Genomic DNA, 15970 nt, shown 5'->3' with positions numbered 1-15970 from the left:
TGCTGGACCTGCTCTGAACAGGCGTGTAGGGCACAAAAACATGCGGGCACAGCTGGAGGGAAGGTGGCTGGGCTGCCCGTGGGCTCCCGGGCTGACAGCCAGCCCCAGCACCTTTGGGTGCAAGCGATGCCAGTCCCAGAGCGGCAGTCGCAGCCCGAGGCTTTGGGGCGAGGGAAGAGAAGAGGCAGCGGGCGCAAATCAAGCCCTAGAGCCAGCGGGAGAGCACGTGCCCCAGAGCAGAGCAGCCAGCCCCAGGGAGGCTCCCGGGCGAGAGGAAACGCCGGCGGGTGGGAAGAGCAGCACCTGTGTTTGCTCAGCTGGAGTCTGAAAAAGCCGAGGAGGCCGGCGTCTTTGTGGGACAGGCAGAGGGGGAAGCTTTCCCCTGCGTTCGAGGCGTGGACGGGCTTGGCCGCGCCATACCGTGGCCAAACACGTGGGCTGGATGGCTGGAAAAGAACTGGAAGCAGCAGGGCATCTGTCTTTAAAGGATGCATGCCCCGGCGCCTGTGGCTGTGTGAGAGGTGGGCGTTTGGAACATCCCTGGAGCTGTGCAAGTCCTGCCTGTGGAGCGGTTTTGTTTCAGCTGGAGTGTCCCGTTCTTCTAGGTACCATTTTCTGCCCCGCTGTGCTCCTTGAGCAGCATCGGCCCACACAGTCTGACCTGCAGAGCTGCTCCTCCAGCTCGGGCTGGCCTCCAGTTTTCCCTCCCGGTGCTCATTACAGGGCAGATCCAGCATCCGAGGGAGCCCCTCGTCCTCGCTCCCTCCTCGCTGCCAAATACATTCACCCCAGCTGGGCTTTCTCGTTGGCACACGCGCAGAAAGGGGGTGTTTGCGGCTTGTTTTCCAGCCCGTGCTGTCGGCAGTGGCTCTCCCTGGCTCAGCGGGGCTTTCAGCAGGGTGTCGGGTCCATCCTGTGTGGCCCCATGGGTGTGCTCAGCCTCTGTCCTCCTTCCACGGGCTCTGAAATCCCAACCAAGCCCACGCTGTGGGTGTGGGTAAAGGCAGTCGCGCCTTTTAGCTTAATTCCATATGATGTGGACACGGAGAACTGAAAAGTTTCCGAGGACACCCATGTCCTGGATGCCTGTCAGTGTCACAGTAGGAATACCAGGCAGCACAGTAGTGGAGGGTGTTTAATCAAAAGGCACTTTAGGATCCCATTAATATATATATATTTTTCTTTTTTGACTTTTAAAATGTTTCCCCTTTCACCTCTTCTTGCAATAAGATCAGCTGTCAGTGGTTTTGGACTTTAAACTTGAGGTTTGGAGCTTTTTAACTAGGCTGGGGCCTTTGACAGACAAATGACAGCAGAAGACGGGGCAGAGGATTCCTTCAGCTGCCTTCACCCCTCGGGCTGACCCTGGGGGCAGCACAGGGGCAGGGGTAGCCGGAGGAAAACCCGTGCTTAGGTAAAGATGAGAGGGAGGCAGAGTACCAACGCCAGCTTGAAATGGGAACTGCTCGGATACGCCGCTGTCGTAGACCTCAGCAGCTCCCTTCGAGGAGGGACGAAGATCCCATCTGTGCTGGAGGCGGAGGAAAGGGTTGTAAACATTTTCCATGGGAAAACAACCCAAACACTCCCCCCCCGACTATTTCCAGGGCCACGTTTCTTGTCAAAGCCAGCATTTTCAGTCCTCTTGCACAACACAAGATTTTGTTCCATCTACTCCTCCTCCCCATGCCAGCAGGTCCCGCTCGGCAGCAGAAATACAGATTTCTGTGGAAATGACCACTTCACGCAGAGCGCCAAGCGTTACTGGAAAGTAAAACTTTGTGTTGTTTGGAGAACAGTGGGAGAAACGGGCCACTGTGTGCAGGTAGCAGGTTTGCCTCGCCCTGCCTGCAGCATCTCCCCTTCCCCAGAGTGCCCCAGGGATGGGGAGCAATCATCACAGGCAAAATTCATCCTAAACCAAAACAAGCCCAAGAATTAAATCCAAAGTGCTGGCTGAGGCTGGAAATGGGATTTAAAGCCATTGCAGGGAAACCCCAAAGTGCCACCCCTGTGCCCACCTCTCTCATTTGGCTTTCTGGGTTTCTTGGCTGTGCGCACCTCGCCTCGCTAATTACGATTACTTTAGTGCTTGTAATTTGCCCAGCGCATGTTGAGCCCCGGGAGTTTGGAAACAGCCTGGCTCCCGGAGCGCTTCGTTTCTCAGCCCTCCTGCTTCCTTGTCACCAGCTTCCTAGGGTCGGGCTCGATCCCCAGCCCATGCAGGTTCAAGCACCCCTGGCCAGCGACCTTTCAGCAGCTAAACTGAGCTGCAGCTCCCAGCCACAGAGGCAAGAGAGATCCTGTTCTGCTGTGTCTGCATGTCCTGGCCTCTTGGCAGCACCCGGGAGCTGCCTGCTTCCTGCCCTGGCTGGGGGTAAGAACCGAGGAAGGGAAAAGCAGCTGGAAAGAGAAAAAACCACAAGAGGTTTAGCCCTTGTTTGAGGGAAGATGCTTGAGCAGCAGGCCCGGTGACAGCTAATCTGAGGCCAGGCCTGGTTCCTGCAGCCTTGATTTCAGGCAGATGAGGTGGGGGGGGGGGTGGCCGGTGCCTGCAGCAGAGGGGAAGTCAGCAACTCCCTCCACAACTTTGTAAACCCCGGGAGAAATAAAATAAATAAATTAAAACCCCGCGGCCGCGGACCCATCTCCGGGTCGTGTTTTAGCAACGGCAGACGGGACCGGGTAGCGCTCGCCCACCCCGGCGGGGGTCAGGCTCTGCTGCAGGGCCGGGGGGGGTGTGTGTGTGTGGGGGGGGGGGGGGGTGTCAGCTCCCTCCCGCCCTCCGCGCTGAGGCCTCTCCCTCAGCCACCCCCAACCCCCGCCGGTGGGCGGTCCGGTCGTGACGATCGGTATCGCGGGGCCAATCCGCCCCGGGGGGAGTTCCCCCTCCATTCAGGGCTCCTCGCCTGCGCGTTGAGGGTATGTAACAGCTGCTTTCCCCCCCCCCCCCCTCCTCCTCCTCCTCTCCCGCCTCCTTTCCACCTCCCCTTCTCCTCACGACTAGACCGGCATTTGCTTCTCCCCGGGTGTGAGGGGGGGGGGGGGGCGCGGCCGTTGGGCTGAGGGAAGGAGCGACCCGCGCGCTCCAACGGCCGCCGGCGGGAAGCGCGCGGCGGGAAGCGCGCGACGGCGGCGGGAGGGGGCGGGCGGGCGGGGGGGGGGGGGGGGAAGAGGGAGGGAGTGTGTGTGAGGAGGAGGAGGGGGGGGGGGGAGCGGTCGCTGCGCCGGCCCCGCCCCCCGCCCCCATTGGCTGCGGGGCGGCGGGCACGCCCCCGCGGCGCGCGGGGCCTCTCCGCCGCCCCCTCCCCGCTTCAGTGCGTGCGTGTGTGTGCGTGCGCGCGCGCGTGTGTGTGTGTGGTGTGTGTGTGTGTGTGTGTTCTCCTCCCCCCCCCCCCACGTGTAACCGACCCGCCCCACGTGGGGCGCTGCTATCCCGGAAGTGAAGGGGTTCGGGGACAAAAGGCAGCGCCGCACCGCCCCTCCCGCGCCCCGCCGTTCAACCCGCCCACCCCCTCCCCCCCTCCCCTCCCCGCCGCCGGTAGGCGGCGGGGAGGGGAGGGGGGGAGGGGGGGGGCGGGTTGAACGGCGGGGCGCGGGGAGCACGCGCGCGCGCGCGCCGCGACGGGGGGGGGGGGGAGGGGAGGCGGCTCGCGCGGGCGCGCGGGCCGCGGCCGATGTAAACATTCCACAAAAGGGCTCCCCAGAGAGGGGGCGGGGCCTCGTCGGTCGGAGGCGGGGCCGGTCCCGCCGCGTGGGCGGGCTCCCCGCGGTAGACGGTCGAGCTGCCCGCCCGCCGGTTGGCTGGCTCTTTTCGGCCGCAACCAATGGGACCGCGGAGGAGGCGGGACGGGGGCGGGGCGCGCTGCTTATACGGACATTTTTCTTCGGCGGTAGCTCCCCCCCCCCCTCCCCTTCCCTCCCTTCCTCTCCACATCCCCTTCCTGGGGGCTGCGGCCAATAGGGGAGGGCGAGGTGGGCGGGACCGAGGCGGCGATTGGCCGCGGGGCCGACGGGCGTGCGGCGCGCCCAATGGGCTTTCGGGGCTCCCCCCCTGCGCGGGGAGGGGCGGGATTTCCCGGGGAACAGAGAAGCGGGCAGCGCTCCGCCGCGGCGGCCGAGAGACGGTTACTCCATCTTACCCCCCCCCCCCGCCGAGTCCCCCCCCCCGTCTCCGCCCGGGGCCCCGGCGCCGCCCGCCGCCCGCCCCCCCTCTCCGGGAGGAGGGGCGCGGGGACCCCCCCCCCCCCACCTCACCGTGCCGGGGGAGAGCTTGCCCCCACCGCCCTCCCGGGAGGGGCCCGCAGCGGCCCCGCCGCCCCCTGACCCTGAGGGACGCTCTGCCGCTGCCAGGGCCCGCTTCGAGGTAAGGGGGGTGGGGGGCGGAGGGGGGGTCGCCAGGCCCGGTGCCGGCCCCCTCCGGCGATCCGTAGGGGGCGGGGCCTGGCGCCGGTGCCGCGCGCGCTGGCGGGGGGTGTGTGTGTGTGTGTGTGTGTGTGTGGTGGAGGGGGGGGCGGGTGGCCGGTGCCCGCGGTTCTTCTCGTCTCCCCGGGGAGCCCCGGCCCCGCGCGGGCGGTCTCGCGTCCTCCCGCCCCGCCCCGCCGGGCTCGAAGCGGCGGGGAGGGGGGGGGGGGGGGGTGTCCCGGCCCCGGCATGGCGGGAGCGGCGGGCGGAGCGTGCGGCGGCGGCCGCTGGGCCGCGCTGCGAGGCGGGCGGGCGGGCGCCTCCCTCCGCCCCTCCTCCCGCCCTCCGCCCGGTGCCGCTCCCGGGCTGCGGCGGGACCGCCCCCCCCCCCCCCCTCCTCCTCCTCCTCCTCCTCCGCCAGCTCTCTCCCGCATTGCACGCCCCCGGTACCGGCCGCATTGCGCGCTGGATCCTCCGCCGGGGCTCCCCCCCCCCCGCCTCCACCGGAGCTCCTCCCCACGCTGCCCGCCCTGCGGGGGTGGTCCCGAGAGCCGGCTGGAGCCCGGGGGCGGCGCGGGGCTCCCCCGGCTCCGGCGTCCGCCCCCCCCCCCCCAACCTCAACTTCCCAGAGAAGTTGCCATTAAAAGCCTTTTGCCGCTCGCTAACCCGCCCTCCCCCCCCCTCACCGGGGGGCCTCGCACCGAAGCGGTCCCCGGGATCACCGAGGAGTTCCCCCGTGGCTTTTCAGAGAGCCCCCGTTGCGGTTTTTCCAGCTGAACCTCCGCGGCGATCCGTAAGGACCTGTTGGAGCGATGCGTAGAGATCTACGGAAACCGGAGAGCTCCTCCTGCACGCGTTAATTATCGAGCGTTTTTAATAGCAAGCCGGCATCCTTTTTTACGCGTCCTCTCCGCGCAGCGCTGTGCCTTGAACTTGTCAGAGTCTCGCGCTTGATGTCGCGGCCCTCTTTCTTAATTCTTCAGGCTGTCGTACGTCTGTAGAAACCGCTTCAGGTTTTTTCCTGGGGCTGCAGGAGGCTGGCCGCGGCGGTCGGGTAGCTTTAAAAAACACGAGCGCGCTTTTGCGCCTGCTTAACCAAATACTGTCTTTTCTGCCTTTTCCTGGCCCGGGTTTGGAATGAGTTTTAAGAGTCGTTATTTGTGCAAATAACACGTGTGTTCAGCGCGCTGGTGGAAAGGGCACGTCCTGGAAGAAATGCGTTTATTTGGACCGCTAAAATGGTGCAAAACTGAAAAAATAATTTGTTTAAAATAGCGCTGGAACAAGTTATCAAAGGCATCGTGGGCTGCGTGTGGATTTTTAATCTCCCGCGCTGCCCAGAGGAATCAAAACCTGCTTCCTGTGCCAAAGTGTAGCTTAAGGATGACCCAACACCTTACGTTTCTTTCCTAACTTGTCGCTTTTATATTCATCAGTTGTGCTCAAAGGTATGGGGGGTCAGTAAACAAGTGGGAAATGCCCAGCTTCTTCCAGTACAGCTCTATCTGCACTTCAGTCTTCCAGTCCTAACTTGTAATTTTATTTTTTTTAAAATACAGTTTCAAAGAAGTATACATCGTTCTAAAATACGGTGCTGTTAATACTATGTAATAAAATGGCGCCTTATGTTAATGTAGTAATTTTAAAGCACTTGTAAAATTCCTTCATCACATAAAAGTGCCTTGGCAGCGCTGGATCTCTGGGAACAGAAAACCACTTTTTGGGGTCTTTTCTTCCCTGCCCGGGTGAAGTCAGCAGTTTTTCAGGCCAGTGTGCTCTTTGCGAAAGGAAGCTGCGCTTTTTCACCCCAAAGGATCTCCTCCTCGCCCCTCCCACCCACCGCTTCTGGTTAAGATACATGGTCTCAGCGTGAATTTGTTTGAAAAGCTTCAACGTGATCGTTCACCCAATAATATGGCAGTAATTTGCTAAAGTTTGGGGAAAGTCTGGGTGATTTAGACTGCTTTTGCAAGCAGGGTGGGGAAGGGGGATGCTCTTCCCGCCCCCCCTGCCCAGCCCGGATTGCCGGAGGAGCCCTCCGCGCAGGCTCCTGGCACGTGTGGGTCTTGGAGCCGGGAGCATCGCGTTGGAATTGGCAAGAGGATCATTTACGTTTCCAGGATTTATGAATCGTTTTCTGTCCAGATTGCTGTTCTGGTCTTCTCCAGCGTTGGAAAGCTTTTATGGCTGTTAAAGCTGGAACAGAAAAGAGAGTCCCGTAATAGCTGTCATTTCAGCCTGGTAGGCAGGGGGTGCGCTTTTGGGGACGCGCTGCTTTTTTCCAACTCCTGTGGGGTCTTGTCTCTTTTTATATATATGAAAAAAAAGAATAAATAAAAGTATTCTGGTAATTCTCTCTGTGCGTGGGGAAAGCGTACTCGGGAAACTGGGCAAAACGATGCTAACCTCTGTATTGAGTGTAAAGCTCGGTTTGGATCATCTCTTTGCGGTGGGATTTAACACCCAGGCCATTTGCTGCTCTGGCAAAGCCTTACCAACTTGTTACCCATCTGGACGGAGATGAGTGGGGTTTATTCGTGTCCCGTCTGCCTCATGCTGGGTGCTGGCATGTAATCTGCAGGCTGTCACCTCATCACCTTGCAGAAAACTCTCCTAATTGCTCCGAAAGCTTCGGATACTGCTTTTCCAGCACCTTTTTCTTTTGGATACTTCTCATTTAATTTTGGAATGACTCTCCGGTCACAGATGTGCCCCTGTAGTGGGGTCAGGGGCTTATTCCCATGTTACAGGTGAGGGATCCGGGCTGTGTGGCACCATGCAAAAAATATACCAGCGGTTGCTGAACAAGCTGGGTCATGTTCTGGAAGTCGTGCGGCTGGGTTAGTGCACAGAGAGCAGCGCTGCTGGAACCTGAGCCAGCTGCTTTCTAGCAGGCACCGTGATATACGGCGTCGAAATCCTGTGGGGGACTTGTCCCGCAGGACATCCGCGACAGCTCTGGGATCAGAGCAGCCCCTCCAGGGCCTGGAGCCGTACCTGAGACTCACGCTTGCTGCTCCCAAGTTTTGAGTCCTTCCTCCCTCAAAAGGAAACCTTTCAAAAAGCCCCCGCACACATTAAAGACGTCATCTGCCTCTATGCCATTTCCCTGCCCTTTTTCAGAAGGGTCCTCGCTCTGCAGGGACCAAAATCCTCTCTAGCAGCGCTTTCAGAGCTTGTTTTGTGAGGACGGTGTTTATCCACAGGCATCTTGTGGTTCCAACAGGTGCCGAGGCAGCAGACCTTCCCGATGTGCTTTCTTCCTATTCTCTATTTGCCTTTTTCTTTTTGCTTTTGATTCTGACACCTATTTAACAGCTGATCTCTTAATGCCAGAAGACCCTCCTTATCTGATTGGAAAACCTGAAATAAAAAAACAATATAGGTTTCTAGATATGCAGGTTTTTGAGATTTTATTTGGTGCAAAGCTGGGGAGCGGAGCTGCCGTGGGAGAGGTACTTTTGCAAGGGAAGAGGAGGATGCCCGGGCTCTCTTGCCTCCGTCGCTCCCGCAGAGGAGTGAGCGGGCAGGAGGGGAGCCGGGTGTGAAGAGGGAGCCGTGCGGTGCTCTGCCAGCTGGATTCAGCCTTGTCCCCGCTTTGTTCCTTCTCTTTCTGTGTCAGTGCTGCTGCTCCTCTCCTCTCTGCAGTACCAGAGGGGAAGGGATACGCTCCACTTACGTTTACTGGTCCCACTGGCTTATGCGAGGCAGATGGATGGGGAAATCCTCTGATGAAGTTGGCGGGGTAGAATTGCATAATTCTGGGGGTGTTACTGAGATGCAACGTACCTTTTTAAAATTTTTTTCCTTGCTTTACCAGCTGAGGATCCTGTGCGTGTTTGCGGTATGTCTGCCTGATGCACCCTACCTGTAGTCCTAAGCAAAGCTGGTGAGCTGGGCGGTGGCACGGGTGGGAAGATTGGAGGTGTCTTCCTACGCAGTGTCCTTTCCCTGTGAAGGGGACAGTAAAAAACTCAGAAAAGAAAAAAAAAAAAGTTTTCATCCTCCCGTAGGCAAGAATGTTGTGTACTCTAACTGAAGTTAGAAGATAGTTTGGGTTGAAATGATGCTGGGGAAAGGGGATGCGATTCTCCGTGGACTGCACAGAGTGGGACTCGGTCTGTCCAGTTATTGCTAAGCTCTCCTATGTGTCTTGGGTTAATGCTTTTAACAAAGGAAGGTGACTGAATTTTGTGACTTGCTTTCAGTCTTGTGCAGTCCTTGCTGTGTTTTGGGGGCTTTTTTTTTTTTTTCCCCCCACCCCCAAATTAAGATTACAGGTGATGCAATTTGAGTTGGGGCTTTCTAAATCTTGGAGTCAAAGTCCATAAGGGGATGCCAGAGGTGTGTGCTACATTTCTGAGAAGACAACGTAAGACAAGCGTAGTACTGTTCGTAATGTCGCCACAGCAGAGGGCAGATAGCTGATACAAGTCTTTGATGCTGCTGATTGCAATTGTATATTTATCCTCAAAATACCTTTCCATATTAGCTGGGCTTTGCCATCAGCAAGGATGCTGAGAGAAATCAGTTGTCACCGAGGGTGGAAGTGGGTGGAATTGCCCCTTTGAGCAGCAGGCTTCGGCTAAATCGGTTTAAAATGACATGTCTAGTCTTGGGTTTCATCACGGTCTTTCTTCCTTATCAGCTGCCTGGCGTGCTGTAGGAGGGGTAGGACTTGCTGCACAACAGATCTCTCCAGTTTTTGAATGAAGGAGATCCTTGGGAGATGCCAGGTCAAGATCAGCAGGACCTCAGTGAGGAGATGAATGCACTTTGGGAGCATTCAGCATCATATTTTCTTCTGCAAGATGCAAACCAGTTTCTGCTCTGGTGCTGGTTTGCTCGCTCCTCAGTGCTTTCCCCTCTCTGTAGATTTTCGGTGGTGGTGGATGCACAGAGTTTACATCACTAGTCTTTGTCTAGGTAAAGCAGAGCACTGAGATCATCTCTCTGCTAGGATTAAAAAAGCCTGTGAATTAGTAGTCTTTGTTAAGTGGTGGTCTGCTGTGAGCCACTCTTACACAACAGATGCAGACCCTAAGTAGGAGTTTAGCAAGGTGTTAACTAGGAAGACTGACTAATGCTATTGACCATTGCCTATAATATTGACTCTCTCTTCATATATATTGACTGTAATATGAAATTTTAAAGTTGAAGCAGGTACAGTGCTTGGATAGAAGCAGAGTCCAAGCTCAGCTAGCGAAGGTGGGGGGAATTCGGAGGGACGAACCACCTTACAGGAGTTTAATTTTCACTAAACAGAAGCTTTAATGTCAACCGTACAGCAAACTAGGTTTCTGGAAGATTGCTTACTTGGTCTGCGAGAATCAGGAGTGTCAAAACCTGATGTTCATGCTGCTGGTGTGTACATGGTAATGTATCCTCGGTGCTACCGCGATTCCCACAGCCTCACAGGGCGGAGGTGTTTGGTGGCTCCACGGGGAAAAGGCTTCTCAGTCAGCCTAAGGTGGCATTTTAATCCTCATAAGGACACATGAGTCTTCCGGCCATCTTCTGTCCTCAAACAGCCTCTGCTTTAAAGGTTGGTAAGTCCATCCAAAGTGACAAGTGTGGAGTGTTGCTTTGGGAAGTGAGACACAAGGGTGGGACGCTTAACAGCCACCACACCGCATATACACCATGTGTATGTGTGTGTGTATATATATACACACACACACACACCCCCCCCTTATCGCAGACAGTGTGTTAAGCCTACTGGAACTGTTTCACTTCTTTATAGCAAATCACATGTGAATTTTTTTTGAGAATGTTCCTGCTTTGTAGATATTGCATGTACGTGTCTGCAAACCAGCAGCTCTTGGTTGCTTCTGTAGGGAAGGAAAGCTGTTGCACCGTTGAAAGGGTAAGGGGCGAACCAGCCTGGGAGATCAAAAGAAAGTGGAAGGACTGGCTGGGGTACCAGCGTTTAGAGCAGAAGGGTATCCAAGTTGGTGAGCGGGTTATAAATAGATGCCATCAAAGCTTTGCCCAGACTTTACTCATGCGGTCAGCCATTGTCATGCAAAATCCTGGCTAGCTCTGCTCGTGGGATGATGGTGCGTGGCCAGGTTTGCCGGCGTTGCTCAGTTTAGTCCCAGCCCTATTAGCATAAAACTGTACGTTTTTACAAAGCTAAATGCCGGCTGTGCTTGAGGGGAGTAGCTTCAAGTTAACCTGCCTAGCTCTTTATTTGTCAGCAGAGACCAGCTGAATGAAAAGACAACCAATGCAGGCACCATTAGCAAAATGAGCTCCTGGAGTGTCCCTCTCTGCTTTCTGCGTGTATGTTGGAGGTCAGACCTGCTTAGGATTTGTAACTTGTAAACAAGATCCAGTGAGCAAGCTTTCTCCTTTACTTGGGTTGAGGAGTCCTCCTCTGCCTTTGCCAGCTGTATTCTACCTGCCGGGTCCTCTGGGGACCTGATAAGGGACTCTGTTCTGAGAGGTTAAACTTGAAGAGCAACTCCAAAAAGAAATGAAGTCATCTTCTTTCTCGTCCTACCCCCTCCAAGTAAGAGGAGAGACTGGTAGAGAGAGACACGGAGGGGAAAACACTTCGTTGCCCAAAGCCTGTGTTTTCAAGCCCGTGTTGATCTATTCTGAACCTCTGTGCTGCTGGCTCCCATTTACATATTTGACGTGCACTGAGATATTGGTGAATGATCTTTGGGTTCTTTGGTTAATGACGGATTTAGACTGTGAAGAGCTGTCCTGACTTGGTAGATGAGAATTGGCTTAGTCAGCTGTTGTACCATTATTCTGGGGGAACTTCGTTCCCTCTTGTTTTTCTGTGTGTCCACATTAGCAGTGAATGTGTTTAACTGCACTGGAACTGAAAAAGACTTGCTTTGGAGAGGTCCTGATGAATTAGAGGCTGAACAGGGTGGATTTCACTCTGTTCTCTGTCCATCAAACACCTTAATAGCCTGCATGTGCTTTTGAGCACCCAGTGGTTTGATGAACAGCAGATAACATCTCAAGGATGGCAATAACAATCGATGCATAGAAAACAGCACTGGAATTTGCTTGCAGAAAAGAGTAGGTGAGTAGTTCAATCAAAAGAGCGAAGAATTCATGACACTTTTAGGAGCAGGACAGTGGATTTGAAGTGAAATGAAGTTGCATAAGGACAACTTAGAGTAGGGCAGGAACATGCCTGCATGTCGGAGGAGAAAAAGTACTGGAGAGCAAGTGGGAGAGCTGCTGAGCAGTGCTCGCTGGCTTCCCTGGCAGGCACGCGGGATGCCAGCTGCAGTGCCTGCTAGCGCTGCTCCAATTTCCACTCTTTGGCTTGTGCTGGTGAGTGGGGCCGTGATGCTAGGAGGATCACGGCCGTGTGGCATACGATATCCAAAATACTACTGGTAGTGAGTCTGTGGGTTTCACTGAGGTTGCACATGTCTTATATGTCTTAAACAGAGAACGCTTTATTTTGAGGCTTTGTAAGTGATTGCAGAATCTGACTATTCTTCCTCCCCCTTTCACATTTTTAAAGCATCTCTCCCAGCTGACCGTCATCCTGCCTGGACTCTCCAGGAGGCTTTTTCTGCTTTCAATGTAGGCAGCTTAGTCCAGGCTGTGTGTAGGTAACGCACTCTCCCTCAGTCTGTTGTGTTTAAATACTGCGTTCAATGAGCTTTGCATTGCTCAGGGTCTGCGTCTGCTTAGGATGCCCATGCTAGCAACGTCCTTTAAGTGAGATTGAAGAAATCATTAACTTTTCAGCAGAGTATTTTGTTTCCAACAATAAGGCTGTACTTTTTGTGATAGAACATGAGTGCACATTTTATGCAGAAAGCTGAATCTTAATTCCACTTTCCTATCTCAAGATATCAGTAACCTAAATGAATAGACAGAAACTTGCCCTACCTGCTCTTGGTGAACTTAGCATCTGTGGTGCTGGCAGGCAGCAATGAATCAATTGCATTTGTTAATTGGTCTGTTTTTAACAGGTTTTGTAGTGCTTCCCGAGCATGAATTCAGAATGAAGCGGCGATTGGATGAGCAGGAGTCACCTGTGTATGCGTCGCAGCAGAGACGTATCACCAGCAGCACTGAAGCTTTTCAACACCAGCACCGTGTGCTTGCCCCGGCACCTCCAGTATATGAGGCGGTTTCGGAGACCATGCAGTCTGCCACGGGGATTCAGTACTCGGTAACTCCCAGCTACCAGGTGCGTGCGTTCGTCCCTTCGCCGCATCTCAGCTGCGGTCCTGCTGCGTGACGAGCCAGCACCATGTCATTTCTTGGTAGAATTCTGTATTTGAGACAAGGTTTATTTTAGTAACCGGGGCTTCCTAAACTAAAACCAAGGTTGGACAATGCTTATCATACATCTCATTTTAAGCACTTGCTTTAAGACTGTCGGCTTCATTCATGTTCAGAGCCACCTGAACAAATGTGGTGTCATTTGGCTTTTTTGAACATGATTCTTTAAATGATTCTCTCGGATCATGGTCTCTGAATCCTAGAGGCAAATGTGTGCAGGGCTTTTTCTCTATTTTTCTCTTCTTCACTGGGAAGAGGTTTGTTCTTACGGTTGCTCTTTCACAGGTGTATGATATCTTGGGTGATCTTAAGCTTAACAGACTGGCTCAGATCAGCATTTAGATTGCGGAGTTTCAGGAAAATTGAAATGTTTCAGAAAACATTAGCCCAGGGTCATTAGGTGGCACTCTTCCCTCTCTTGCCTCCTTTGCAAGGAGCTGTCAGCTGGGGAGAGAAAAAAAAAATGTACTTTAAGAGTGCACTGGAGATTCCTCCCAGTGAAAGACCAGGGAAAAGCTGTTCCTGTGTTACCTGTCTCTGCTGTGTTTCTGGCATGTTGCATCTTCCACGCTTGCATTGCTGGTGAGCTGCCCTCCCTGCCTAGTGCCTGATTTTACACACAGCTGCTTCTTTACTGCTGCAGAAGGGATGTTCACACTGATAGTAGCAGCCGCAGAGCTGAAGAGCCTGCAGGCAGACACTTGCAGGGACTGGAAGAGGGTGTGTTTGTGCTGGCAGTCCTTCCTAAAAAGAACTTGGATGGACCAGTAAGCAAATCGTTTCTTGTTCATGAGAAGGATTAAAAAAAGTATATCCCATCAAAAGGAGGCTTGAATGGAAGACTAAGTTTGTGGAAAATGAAAAGCAATTTACTTGTTAAAAATTTTTTAAAGGCTCTTTTAACGGATTTTCCAAATTGAAACTTTTCTGGTTTAACATATGAAGGAGACCCAAAAAGTGCATGCCTTCTGTTCCTTGCCCTGTTTTTCTAGGGGAGATACCAAGCTGAGTTTTCCCCTGAGTTTGCTGGTGCCAGAGAGCCACAATTTGACTTCCAGTACCCAAACTGAATGGCGAGAGTGTAGAAGCTCGTAAAGATTCATTCATTCAGATTATTGCTTGTGACACGTAAGTGTCGTAGAGAAAAGAGAGAACCTTGACTCTGTCAGACTAAAAATCCCATTTTATGTCCCTTTTGTGGGTCTTTATGTTAGTGTCAGCGACTAGACAGCCAGCGAGTCTGCAGGCTGGAGGGAACCTGTGTTTGTAACTTGTTTTCAGACAGGGCTCTCCTCTACTTGGAGTATAGGATGAGAGTTATCTTGTTTCATTGTTAGGTCTCTCTGGGTCATTGTTGAAGAAAACAAAAGATATTTTTTCAGTAAGGCTGTTAGCAGTCATGGTTAAAGGTCAAACCAGCTGTATCCTGCTTCCTTAAAATTTTACTTGTATACCTGGGTCTGGGAAGACTGATCTTGCTCTCTGCCTGCGCAGCAAGCAGAGGTGGCTGCAAAGCCGTAGCTGTACGTGACGTCCTCTTTGCCTTGCCAGGTGTCGGCCGTGCCGCAGAGCTCGGGCAGCCATGGGCCAGCCATCGCAGCCGTCCACAGCGGCCACCACCACACCGCGCCGGTGCAGCCTCACGGGAGCCAGGTGGTGCAGAGCCACACTCATCCCACCCCACCAGCCGTGCCCGTGCAGGGACAGCAGCAGTTCCAGAGGCTCAAGGTAACGCGGAGCATTGCTGCCTTAAGTAAACCAACCTCTGCCTAAATCTTTGGGCAACGGGGAGCCTTTTTCTATTTGGTGTGTAGGGGAGGCCTCCCTGCAAAGCCAGCTGGTGACTTCCTAAAAGCTTTCTTGACAAGGCTTAGATGTTTCTCCTCTTTGGAAGACTGTTGAATGGGGAAGGGCACTTCTTTTTCTGCTGAAAGCCTGTTGTTTCAAATACCATAATGAAAAATGAACTTGCTAGGAAAAGATCGGGGGCAGGAAGGAAAAGGAAGAAGTATTGATCAGAGTATTCATAGGAATGGGTTAAATTGCCAAAACATTTGGTGCTTTTCTGAACACATGGCTTATGTGGGTGGTTGTGTGGGAGTAATTTGGGAGTAAGGAAGACTCTATTCTTGGATTTTATGCTGTAAAATCCTTAAAAAAAGAGAAAACTCCACCAAAAATAACCCATTTAAGTAGCTACATTTGGTTCAGCTCTAGCGAGAAGGCCACGTATATATGTATTGATGCCTATTTCTTCGTCTCTTCCAAATACGGTGCAAGTCTTTTCCAGTTTCGGTGGAACCCACTGCCTTGTTGGGTGAGAGGCCAATTCCTTTTGCAGAATGTAGGATGCTTCATTTCTTGAGACCTCTGAAAATGGTTTCATAATGTGTGGTTCTTTCTCCCAGTGATGGCAAATCCTCTGCCGATGCAAGAGTCGGGCCATACGTGATAGCCTTTCTTCCTTTGCTGTTGTTTAATTTCAGACAAAAGAGAGGTCCTATGTATAGCTCTTGCAGCTGAGGAGCGTGTGGCCTGGCTGTTGGAGGCAATAGGGAACCCAGAGCTCTTGCTTTAGGCTGTGGCTGTTCTTTCAGAACATCTGAAAATTGGATGTTGGTACACGAATGGTTCATAAACTTCTTGCTGTTTGAGGTGTAAAACAATTTACCGCCCACAGTTGCCATTTTTGAAATCCTTATATGTTGAACTGAAATGTCTGGCTTTTAGAAAAAAGTGCAAGCGTGTACCTGGCAGACATCTACTACACTGAGTATGTCATTTCCACTTTCTGCTTATTCTTAGACTTCCATAATAATTTCCACATACGAATGTAGGAAAAATACTCAGTCTAGTTCTGTTTATCCTAGCAGTCACTTCAGTGATGGTAAATTTGGAGTATGTTTTTTTTTTTCTCTGAGTAATTCTGCTGATCTGTGTTGCTTTTTTTCCTCTTTGGTTCTTTTTGGTACAGTTTTATCTTGTGAGCCAGGAGTGGGGAGTGAGTATCTCTTATTCAAATGGTGCTGGTGGTACACTAACCAGGCTCATGATCTTTTGCTCTTTAATTCCCTGCCCAGGCTCAGGGCTAACAGCTGTGTTTTCAAATAATGTGTGTTTTGCAGAACAATGGAGGTGAAATAAAATCTTCTCTGCTATTATAACCTGTCTGTTCTGTCTCCAGGTGGAGGATGCGTTGTCTTATCTTGACCAGGTGAAGCTGCAATTTGGTAGCCAGCCGCAGGTCTACAATGACTTCTTGGATATTATGAAGGAATTTAAATCTCAAAGGTAA

The 15970-nt window shown here is 53.2% G+C and overlaps 1 protein-coding gene across 3 annotated transcripts in view; it reads left to right on the top strand.

The window, feature by feature from the left end:
• Nucleotides 1-2895: 2895 nt before the first annotated feature.
• SIN3A (SIN3 transcription regulator family member A) overlaps nt 2896-15970 on the top strand; it is a 36018-nt gene continuing 22943 nt past the window's right edge. The window contains exons 1-4 of one of the 3 annotated variants that reach the window (XM_030015408.1): nt 2896-2922; nt 12360-12580; nt 14227-14403; nt 15860-15966. In XM_030015408.1, the coding sequence (XP_029871268.1) occupies nt 12392-12580; nt 14227-14403; nt 15860-15966 (473 nt within the window). In that variant the 5' untranslated portion in view covers nt 2896-2922; nt 12360-12391. Of the gene's footprint in view, nt 2923-4238; nt 4367-12359; nt 12581-14226; nt 14404-15859; nt 15967-15970 lie in introns of those variants that run through there. The other 2 variants (XM_030015409.2, XM_030015407.2) reach the window with 2 other exon arrangements.

Source organism: Aquila chrysaetos, chromosome 5 (genome assembly GCF_900496995.4).
Source record: "Aquila chrysaetos chrysaetos chromosome 5, bAquChr1.4, whole genome shotgun sequence".
In the NCBI taxonomy this organism is placed as follows: Eukaryota; Metazoa; Chordata; class Aves; order Accipitriformes; family Accipitridae; genus Aquila; species Aquila chrysaetos.
This window is presented reverse-complemented; position numbering and strand designations above follow the sequence as displayed.